The following is an 11,062-nucleotide window of genomic DNA, read 5'->3' on the forward strand; positions in this document are numbered from 1 at the left end:
GAGGACCAGGCTGGTTAAGTAAAAAACAATTAAAAACTTTTCGCTCTTCGAACTGCTTTTCCATAAGATAAATTATCGTGTAAAGCGTGGAGCTCCCTTTCTTTTACTTTTTTTTTGTTTTGATGGCTCTTTTAAGGGCATTTCTCCTTTTTTGTCAAACATTTTTTAGTACACAAAGAAAAGCATTAAAGAATATTCAATATATACGAAAACAAGTTTTGCCAAACTATCGGATTGATTTATTTACCTATATGTAAAACAATTAGTTTGTTTTAAAATATTTGCAAAGATTAAATAATAATGTTTGATAAGTCGCACAATTATTGTCGTATCAACCAGTTTTCTTATAAAGCTTTACAAGGTTTCAAACTATTTGGTTTCTGTCCTTAAATAAACTTTGTATTGGAACTTGTTTATTTTTTAAGACAATTAAATAATTCTGTACCATTCATTTTAATTTATCTCAAAGTATAAATTCAAAATATTGAAAATCAAGGGTAATCTTAATTTCTCTTATCATTTGAAAGTCTTGTTTTCTTGCTTTTTAAACATATATTTTTGGCAGTTTTATTGAGCTAAAGTACTTTGCGATATATGAAAGGCTAAGAGCCGACGGCGCACTAAAGTTCAAATGGGGCAGCAACAATCTCATCAACTTCCCGTTTATGCACTTTTCCGATTCCGGTGGCGGGAGTTGGTGCCTCACAGCGACCGCAGTAGTGGAGCTGTGGAAAATCGGGAAAAGCAGTATGGTAGCGGTATAGCATTTTCAGTGGCCGCCTATGGCTGGCAGACTTTTTACCTGTTGACCAATTAAGTTTTCAAAACGTGGCCGCACAAAAGTCCAGGCGCCCATATTGCGATGCTCTTCCTGGCTCCAAACGAAAGCTGCACGGAAAAAAATTATTGTTATTAAATGTTTTGTATATTCCATTTCATGTTTTGTTTTTTTTTGTAGATTGAATAGTTAAGATACGTCGTTTTGAATACTTACATATACTTAACCAATTTTTAAAATTTTTTTTTTCATATTATTTAAAATTGTTTTTTGTGTGAAAGGAAACGATAGACATTTCAGTACTGGCCAACTTAGTAGCCAAAGTTTACGAATGGAAAGTGGACTCACATTGCACGTTGCCATACTGGGCCAACTGGGCCCGTAGCTCCTGGATGGGGAAAGGACAAAGGGACTCCAGGCGCACGATGGCCGTGTCATAGGCTTGCCGTTTTTCCCGCTCCTCCGCCAGATTGTAGTAGTGCTTGCCACTGCACAGGATGACCTTGCGCACCTGCTCCGGCTTCGCGGTGGTGTCACCTATTGGTGGGTGTGGTTGGGCGTAATTTAATGAAGAAGGATAAATAAAGTACGTTCATAAAAACAATGGTTTTAAGACAACCAGGATACTTAATTTACTTGTTCGTGCTTAAAAAGTGTGAAAAAGTAACGTTAATGAATACACATGCCTAAAAACCTATATTAATTTTATCTCTTTATGCTGATGATGGGACATTGACGAAACCAAAAATATTGTACTTAAAAATTTTCCGGTAAAGCGTTCTAAGATAACAAAAACTTTGACAAAGAGAACATTTAAAAAAGTGTATTTAATTGGTAAAATGTTTTATTATTATTCGTCAAAAAAGGACTTTATTTTCAAGTTAAGAGGTGTTTTTGTTTTACTGTTAAAGCAACTAACACTTATGCACTTCGTAAAACAGGTAGTAGTTTTAATAACTATGTTTAACTGAAGCTATAATATATATATATTCAGTGCTAGAACTAAATTTTAAAGCAAAAAAAAAATGTGAAATCATTAAAATAGAAATGCTTGGCAGATTTCATAAAGTCCTTAATTTACTATAGCTACATTTCAGGTTTTATTTTACATTTTAAGAAAATAATGTGTTCTGCGGGTATCAAAAAGATTACCCTTAGTTCTGTTGGTTAAAAGTTTATTTGCCTCAGTTTACTCAGACTTAAATAAAAATAACAATTATAATGAATACAGATTTTGTGATATACCACATATTTTAGAGACAGAAAAAAGGTTTCTTGGTCCCTAAAAATCATGTTTAACATGACGATGCCCATGAAGATAAACCGAGTCCATAACTCACCCAGGACATTGTGGAAGAGCGTGCCCGGCTGGAAGTCCTCGTGCGAGGATGTGGCGGCAGGAAGGCGGAGCAGTGTTTTGGGGGCCACCACCACCAGTGGCTTGCGGAAGTTCCTGGCCAGCTGGCGACGCAGGACGTGATAGTATTGGGCGGGGGTGGTGGGGTTGACAATGTGCACGTTGACGGAATCGCCATCGGCGGATGTTTCCTTCGAGTCACAGAGCTGTAGGAAACGCTCGATGCGACAGGAACTGTGCTCCGATGCAGCACCATCGTATCCGTGGGGCAGAAGCATCACCAAAGCATTCGCCTCCATCCATTTGGCTGAGTAAGATTACCTTTAACTTTAGCATAATGAAAGTCAATACATCTCAACACTTACTCTCTCCCGAAACAATAAAGGTATCAATGATAATCTGTGCTCCATTGGCGAAGTCTCCGAACTGCGCTTCCCAAATAATCAGATTGTTGGGATTGTCAATGGCCATGCCGTACTCGAATCCCAGGACCGCCTCCTCCGACAAAATGCTGTGAGCCAGCTCTAGTTTGCCGCCGTTTCCGCCCTCCATGCTGTTCAAAGGAATGAACATCTCATTGTTCTGCTGATCCACCAGCATGGCATGCCGATGCGAGAAGGTTCCCCTGCCCACATCCTCGCCACTGATCCTCACATTGTGGCCCTGGTACATCAGGCTGCCGATGGCCAAGGCCTCCGCCGTGGACCAGTCGATCTTGACTCCCTTCTCCAGCTTCTTCCGACGTGCGTTGACATGCGTTTTCAGCAGGTGAGGATGTATGTTCTAAAATTAAGGAAATATTTTTTAAAAACTATAAGTAGAGGTGGGTTGACAGGGGTTTTCAGCAGGTGAGGAACTAAAAATATATATATTTATACATATACGAAAATGTCATTGTATTTCGCTTAAAAATAACTTTCGAAATTATGACAAGTTTAAAATAATAACAATAGAACTAAAAAATGGTTTATGGTAAAAAACGGCCTTTGAACAGTAACTGGTAATCCATCCTTTTAGACACGAAACTTCTCATATAGATGAGGAATTTTTGATTTCTCTGGTTGTTAAAAATTTAATAGGTTTATATGGTTATCAATATGGTTCTTAGAGTTTTACGATGACAATTGTTAAGTTATAAAAAACCAGCCAACTTACAAAATCTTCTGGGATTGTGACGCTCTGCAGGCCAATGTAATGCAGCAGTGAGTAATCCAAGCCAGTGTCCCAATAGGTTAGCTCATTGGAAGGAGCCAACTGCAGGTCCTTCCACTGCTTTTCAAAGTACGCGGGGGGCGGCTGGTAACTAGGTGCCAGGGCCAACTCCTCACCCAGATGCTTCATGTACTCATCCCTCATTTCCTTGGCCCTGGCCTCGGGGAGAACCTGCTCCTGGGCCAATTGCTGGGCATACAAGTCCGGCACCGACTGCCGCTGATGGACAATCTTGTAGACCAACGGATTGGTGAAGGTGGGGTCATCCAACTCGTTGTGGCCCCACCTCCGGAAGCAATTCAGATCGATGAAGATGTCCTTGCGGAACTCCCTCTGATATCTGAAGGCCAGGTTGGTGATCCTGGCCAGGGCTTCGGGATCATCACCATTCACATGGAACACCGGGGCCTGAATGGACTTGGCCAGATCGGAGGTGTAGGCGGTGGACCGTCCTCGATCGCCGGGCGTGGTGAAGCCCACCTGATTGTTGACAATCAAGTGCAGACTGCCGCCAACCTCAAAGTGCGGCACATAGGCCATATTTAGGCACTCCTGGTTAATTCCCTGGCCGGCGAATGCCGCATCGCCATGGAGGATTACATTTAGCACGTATTGGCCAAAGGACTGGCTCTGGCCACTACCAGTGCCAAAGGCTCCCTCACCTCGAGTTTGCTGCTTGGAACGTGTTTTGCCCATGGCCACAGGATTGGCAGCCTAAAAAAAGGAAAAAAAAGCGGGGACTCAGAGAATGATAAAATCGGGAATCAAATTTCAAAGTATGACGTGCTTTTCGGCTTACCTCCAAATGCGAGGGATTGCGCACCATGCTGAAGTTCAGCTTCTTGCCCAGTATTTCCAGCTGCTCGGAAACATCTGTGTGCGATTCAGTTTGGGTTTGATATAATTAAGCATACGCCATGTGTGCTAAGGCTAGTAAGTCTACTTTACAAAGGTTGGCGTGCAATGAATTCAAATTGCATTTCGACTACAAAATACCTAGTGCTCAAGTATAAATAAATTAAATACTTTATTAATTTTAATCATATTTTTATCTAAGAAATTTAGGATTAGGTAATTTTCTCGATTTTGAAAATGAATATATTGAATAAATGAATATTAAACAATTTGAGAGAATCCAACGTACCCCCGCATTGCCTTTAATGTCCAAAAGAACCCAACAATTTCTCCTGCAAAGTTTCACTTACGGAAATGACTTATGACGTCGGACATGGCCTCGACGTCTTCCGTGAATTCGGATGCGCCGCTGAGTTTGCGGAAAACTTTCGCCGGCCGCATGTTGAGCAGTGCCGCCTGCAGCGGAGTCCTTCCTCGATGGGGCATCGCCAGGACCACGTGCTCGATGTTCACTGTCATGCCATTGTATAATTTTTTTTATCATCGTCGTCGTTTCCGTTGTTTTTGGGGTTGCATGCGAGAGAGGGAAAAGTTTTGGGAAAAACAGATTAGGGTTAAGTAAGCGTGCCGTGATATGTGAGCCCTTGGAATGGGAACTTAGGTTTAGGGTGGCTGGCAATTATTCAGGTGGGTTGGGTATATTTTCGGTGGACTGACGACTGTCAGGAGACAAAGTTTGGCGCCTTGAAATAGGTGCGCGATTTCGCCCTAATCGTGTTTGAGAGGCGAGGAACTCGCACATATTTGGTTAAATCTAGCGTGGATGCTCTTGGATTTATTTGGAATTAAGATTTGTCTTGAAATTGTTGGCTGTATTTAAGGGGTAACCCGCAGTTGCAACATGAACCGATTTACAATTTTCAAAAATTTGTATATCGAAATTTACAAAACTACTTTAATCGATCAATGTTTTTATCTTAAATAATACATTTAAGTTAAATTTCCATTTAAAAATAATGAAAAAATATTATTGAACGATTAAATAAGTTTGTCAAATTTCAGAAAGATAGGCTTAGTAGTTTTCAAGTTATTTATCTTTATACCCTTGCAATGCAGTGAAGGAGACGTTTCCGACCCTTTAAAGTATATATATTCTTGATCAGCCTCACAAGGAGATTCGATCTAGCCATGTCCGTATGACCGTCCGTCTATACGTCCGTCTGTCCGTCCGTTTCTAGGCAAACTATTCCCTCAGTTTAAAAGCTATCTGCATGAAACTTTCTTAAAAGCTGTCTTTATACTGCAGGTAGTATAATATATAAGTCGGAACGAGCCGGATCGGACGACTTTAGCATATTGCTCCCATATTTGATTTATTTTTTTAATTCTTCGACAGATTTACGGTTTAATTTTCATCAAAATCGGACGACTATAACATAAAGCTCCCATGGAAACAATAAAAATATTAAAAAAAAAAAATTAAAAAATGTAACTTTTTTAATTTGTTATTTTATTTTAATTCTTTTTGTTTATTTAATTATTTAACAGTTCAGAATTACGCTTTTAGTTTTGATAAAATCGGAAAACTATATCATATAGCTGCCATAGGAACTCAAGTAATTGAGTTGCAGATCATCATAGCTTCGATGCTTTTAAACATACACGCCAGTAAACCATAATTTTAATGTCTTCAAGAATATTTAATAGCTGCAAGGGTATATGAACTTCGGCTTGCCGAAGTTTGCTTCCTTTCTTGTTAATTATCTTTTCTTCTATGATAACATGTTCGTCAATTTTGTCTGGATCGACCTAATTCTAAAACTGTTGTAAAATTTTAAAGTAACAGCCTCTTAAAAAATCCTTTTATTTTTATTTTCAATAATTTTAAATTCATAGGCACTCAAATTTTTTAAGCCGAGTGTGAATTAAGACAGCAAAATTTGGAAGGACTCTTGCCCGGCAAACTAACCTTGGACGCTGTCACGGAGCAGCTGCCAGAAGAAGGCAAGCATGGACTCCGCCCCCTCGCCTCCGTATCTTTTCACTGTGGGAAATTTGAGTGCCATGAAATTGTCCCAGGCCTGCGACTTAATTAACAGCTCGGCGATTTCGCAACGCTCGCTGTTTTCCAGCTGCTGCTGGTCCAACGATTCAAAGTTCTTGGCCAGCCATTCGCGCTCCTCGATGTCCTGCGAAAATAAGGTAGCGGGATCAGCACACAATATTTATGGGAGGGAAACACACTCGGAAAAAACATGGTTAAGAAATTTATTAAGCATTTTGGAAAGAATAATTATAATACCACAAAAATATGAATAAGTACAATATGTACTAATCATTTAATTTTAATCAGAAACTTATCTTATTTATTTATACATATTTTTTATTAGGAATTTTTATTATATTAAACAGATTTGTTTAACTTTTGTTTGAGTAATCTAACAAACCAAACAGCACAATTTTTATTGTTAAGGCTATTTTTATATTGATAAAATAAACTGAAATGTCGATTTGCTGTTGGAATGATAAAAAATTCAGGACCTATATATCAAAAGTTATTTGTTATGTTTATTTCAAAGTTAGTTTTAAAATTGCAGAGTTCTTTTCAGCAAGTATATAATGTATGATTTTTTTCTTAAATAGAAAAATATGTGGTTTTTAGTAGTGTTTTTATGTTGACCTGCCCACTTACCTCGACATAGGAGAACTCAGCGCTGGCCGTGCGGCCGCAGTAAATGTCCTTGAGCAGCTGCTCCAGCTGGGCGACATTCTGGGCCACCTGCGGACCACTTAAGAGGCCAGCGATGCGCACCGTCTCCTGTGTCTGCAGTCCATAAAATGCGGGACTTAATTCCTGCAGCTCCTCCTGGCTGTCCAGCAGCCACGAAAATTCACAGGGCAGATAATACAGGACGATGGGTGCCGGGAGAAGGGAGAGTAAAATATGACATTTGCCAGGGCTCTGGAATGGGAATGGGAGCTCTCATACCTCCTCCTGATGCTGATGGGATTTACGGATGCCAATTTGTGTCCGTGCTGGCGAAAAGCCTCCACAAAACGATAGACGTTGGCCTGCGAATTTCTCGAAGCCCGCACATCCTCGGCCACTGTAAAACACATGCGTAAACAATATAAATTTCGCACCACGTTATAAATTATTTAAAAAAGGATTCACGTGCAACTCCCACACATTGTGCGGCCTTTTGAATTTATTGGCCTTTTACTTTTATGATATTTATTCTTTGCTTTTTACGCTCCGCTTCATTTTGATGAACTAGCTGCCAGGTATGTGGACTTACGTATGATATTTGCCCTGCAAACATTTGGAATTCGATATCAAGTCGAAGAGAAATGGCAAAAGCATTAAACAGGATGTTCTCATGTCAAAATTTGTTCAGATAATATGTAGTCTGATAATAAATATATATATACTATATATATATTGACTTATGGGAAGCTCCTTAAAAATTAACCCCAATAATAATAATATTTTAAAATCCAAAGCAATCAATTACGACTGATCAGTTTTATATATTTATTTGAATTCACTGCTTACATCATTTTCAACTAAAAGAAGTAATACTAAATTTAAATTGTTCCGAAAGTCTTTGAGATTTTTTAAAAAATGTAATCCGTACGTTTAAAAGCTTTTTATTCGATGACAGAAGAAATAAGTTTAAATTTACCAAGAAACAAAAATAAAGATAGGTCTGTTCTATCAGCAAAAGAGTATTTAATGTTTGTTCTTCACCAAAAATTCACCCAGTCGAGTTACAAACGAGAAATAACGATTGTTGTTTTTATTGGCTTTTTTCGGCCATTTTATTCTCTGGTTGAGCCATTGACAACTCGTAGGCTGCTTAGGTGTTTACGTGCTAAAGTGTTATCCTGCTTACAGGATTTATATGCGATGACGCATATCACTCGATTACAGGGCACCCTGAGAAGTTCGTGGCATAGGACACGGGTCATCGACAGCTGGCATTTGCCAGTTGGAACCGCATTAAAACCGAATTTTCTTCAAAAATTTATGCATTTCCTCGACAGAATTTTTGGTGATAAATCAGTTTAATGTTAAAGAGCATGGCGCCCCTGGACAGGATAACAGGGCGTATGATGAATTGTATTTGCGGCGACAACATTTCAACTTGAGCGTGTAAATATTATTGGAGCACAGCGGCCAAAGGATAATGGTTGGCCTGACAGAGATGCAACCGAAGGACGATGAGCAAACAAAGCGGAATGGTTGGCGGAAATACCCTACCAATGCGAATCAGAAGATTTTAATCGTGCCTACATTGAGAAAAATAAAATGGAAATTATCTCACATCTGTCTTCAATGGATCATATATCATTCAAATGCTCTGATCCCTGCTGCTTAATTAGTTGTAATAATACTGGGAATATTATATTTTTTTTTAAATAAAACTAAACAACTTTGATCAAAGCTGGCAGAGTAAAAAAAAAACACTTCCTCGCAAGTATGAGAACTGACCAGTTATGTTGTTAATATAAATATATATATTGGTAAAAATACATTTTTAACCCAAAAATTAAGCTTTGTTTGGTTTTAAAAGTGTTGTTCTGCAAACTTTTGGATCTTCACATTTTTCAGTCGTTTTTATAAACATTTTCAAATATATTATTTTGGGCAGTGCAGCTTCTCGAGCTGATGTCATATGGTCAAGCGTTGAAGGTTTTCTGAGCTGGCCAGTCACAGGCTCTTGGCAGACAACTGACTACCAACTACCCACTAAGGACAAAAGGACGGCTGCCGACTGGTGTCTGCTGGCTATGGTGTCGATAAGCCCCAATTGTGTACGAAACGGATGCAGGACAAGCACAAAGGAGCTCCCGTTTTGGGGTCTTTGTTTGCCCGGCTTTGAAGTTTAGCCGGGCTCTGAGCAGGCTCCCTGTTGTGCGTTTTCGGGGTACAGATATAAGTATACAGTAGTATCTCTGCTCTGGACACACTGTCCTCTCTTCGGCTAATTAGTGCAGTTCATGGGGGGTCTGTGCCACAATCTCTTAGTTCTAAATATAAAAGCCGAGCCACTGGCTACATCATATATTTTTTTGTTTATCAGATTTCAGGGTGAAAACATGTGATAAGCTGCAAACCTGAAGATTAGCTTTGGTAGCTAACAGGAAAGAGGGTAACTTTAAAGCCATAAAAATATTCCACTTGCCAGCAGGAGCTGTATTCTGTTTTATGCTCTTAAGATGGGTATAAATAATAAGTGAAATTGTATGAATTTGAAAAAAAAAGAATGTTTAACACTAGAAAAAATTCATTCTTAAACAAGTAAGTTTAAATCTGACTTTCATAATATGATGAAAAATATACTTAAATATCCAAATGTATATCCCCAATATACCCTTCTGTTACAGGGTATTCCAATGATGAAAATATCTTCTTCAAACTAGTTGCCTCGAACATGTTCGAATTGCAGCTTGCCGGGCGAAAACCCTACACACTTTACACACACGGTCACTGCAAAGAAAACTCCCATGATTTTCCTACTTTTTTTGTTTGGGTACATTTCCACTGCTCATTTATTTGTTTGATCCCAAAACGCTCTTATCGATGCGATGGTTATCTCGACGGATGAGGTTTTTATTGAAGTCTTGGCAACAGTTTTATATTTTTTCTGGTTCACTTCGTACCTTGAAATTCGCGCTGGGCAATCGGTTTATAGCCCCAAACGCCCTTTTTGCTGTGATAGCTTCGCGATGTCAGTGGGCGTGGCAGTTTCGCGATTTTCGCTTCCGAGTACGCAAAATAACGCAGCATGCTGGATGGATTAAAAACTAGGCGTATCTACCGGATCACCTGATAAATGAGAACACGACGGATTCGGCGGTCTTTTCTCGTCGCCGTTTGACCCACTACTAAAGACTATTTCATATTGTTTGGAGTCCGTTTTAATTTTGATGTATATATATAAGCACTGATAAGCAGCGAAAGAGTACTAAAGCACTAACAAAAATAGCCTATTTATTGTGGAATACTTTTGGGTTGATCATACATATATGTTGTTATATGCTGTTAACTAACAGTCTGATTGATTGGAGTCTGTTAAATGTATACCTATATAAACTAACAGAATTGTTATACACAGAAATGATTAAACTCTGTTAAATATATCTATATCTATATAAAACAAATAAAATTGTTATACACATGTCTTAAATGGTAACGACACTAAAACATGCCACTTGGTGCTGGAATTTCAAAATTGTTTCTTATCTCTTTACTAATGCAATAGGTTTGGTGGCCAACTAATTGATGGCTTCTGTGAGCGGTAAAACAAGGTGAATTTTATCCATTAAATGAGTCAGAAAATGAAAAGGTTTTAACTTATTTTTGTTGACCACAATAGGACATTCTATTTTTTTTTTAATTTTGGAAATCTTTGTATCATAAATATTAACTTATGGTATATTTTAAGGGAAAAAACAATAAGGAAAATAGTTCAAATAGTTTTTAATTATTTATTATATTATATTTAATGTCGTTTTCAAAAAAGGTATTATTTTGGTAAATTTTTAGACAAATTTATACTTAAATTTTAATTTCCAAGTATATAGATTAAATGTTCAGGCTTTTTTTTTTAATTTTATAATATGTACCATTTTTGTAAGACAATTTTTGAAGACCTGATTTCAATCTTAAGCTTATAAAATAAAAGAGTTTCCAAATGAAATATTGTCAACGTTGTAAGCTTTAAAAAGATCTTTTTTAAGTCCTTTAGAAATTCAAGCGAATCATTTTGAAGTTTAGGGCACTTTATCATTTTTAATTCCTTTAAATTCCTCCATTCTGTTCTTATGACACTTTCATGGCCTAATGAAATCAA

The 11,062-nt window shown here is 38.1% G+C and overlaps 1 protein-coding gene across 1 annotated transcript; it reads right to left on the reverse strand.

Moving 5' to 3' along the window:
* Positions 1–22: 22 nt before the first annotated feature.
* On the reverse strand, positions 23–10,192 carry LOC128261859 (probable 2-oxoglutarate dehydrogenase E1 component DHKTD1 homolog, mitochondrial). Its single transcript, XM_052995776.1, has 12 exons — positions 9,870–10,192; positions 7,192–7,309; positions 6,895–7,072; positions 6,172–6,391; positions 4,553–4,714; positions 4,147–4,220; positions 3,291–4,061; positions 2,501–2,918; positions 2,119–2,442; positions 1,127–1,315; positions 803–888; positions 23–725 (listed from the first exon to the last, which is right to left on the reverse strand). Exons 1-12 carry the CDS (start codon positions 9,994–9,996, stop codon positions 621–623), a joined length of 2,772 nt encoding a protein of 923 aa, XP_052851736.1. The 5' UTR covers positions 9,997–10,192; the 3' UTR covers positions 23–620.
* Between the last annotated feature and the right edge of the window lie 870 nt (positions 10,193–11,062).

The sequence above is a fragment of the Drosophila gunungcola genome, chromosome 3R (assembly GCF_025200985.1).
Source record: "Drosophila gunungcola strain Sukarami chromosome 3R, Dgunungcola_SK_2, whole genome shotgun sequence".
Classification (NCBI taxonomy): domain Eukaryota; kingdom Metazoa; phylum Arthropoda; class Insecta; order Diptera; family Drosophilidae; genus Drosophila; species Drosophila gunungcola.

What these genes read in the sequence shown, in the direction of transcription:
- LOC128261859 (XM_052995776.1), bottom strand. Translation starts at nt 9,996, where the DNA reads ATGCTGCGTTATTTTGCGTACTCGGAAGCGAAAATCGCGAAACTGCCA. An exon ending in CGACGTCATAAGTCATTTCC is followed by an intron (nt 4,221 to 4,552) that starts GTAAGTGAAACT and finishes AATCGCACACAG; the next exon opens with ATGTTTCCGAGCAGCTGGAA. An exon ending in GCAATCCCTCGCATTTGGAG is followed by an intron (nt 4,062 to 4,146) that starts GTAAGCCGAAAA and finishes TCCTTTTTTTAG; the next exon opens with GCTGCCAATCCTGTGGCCAT.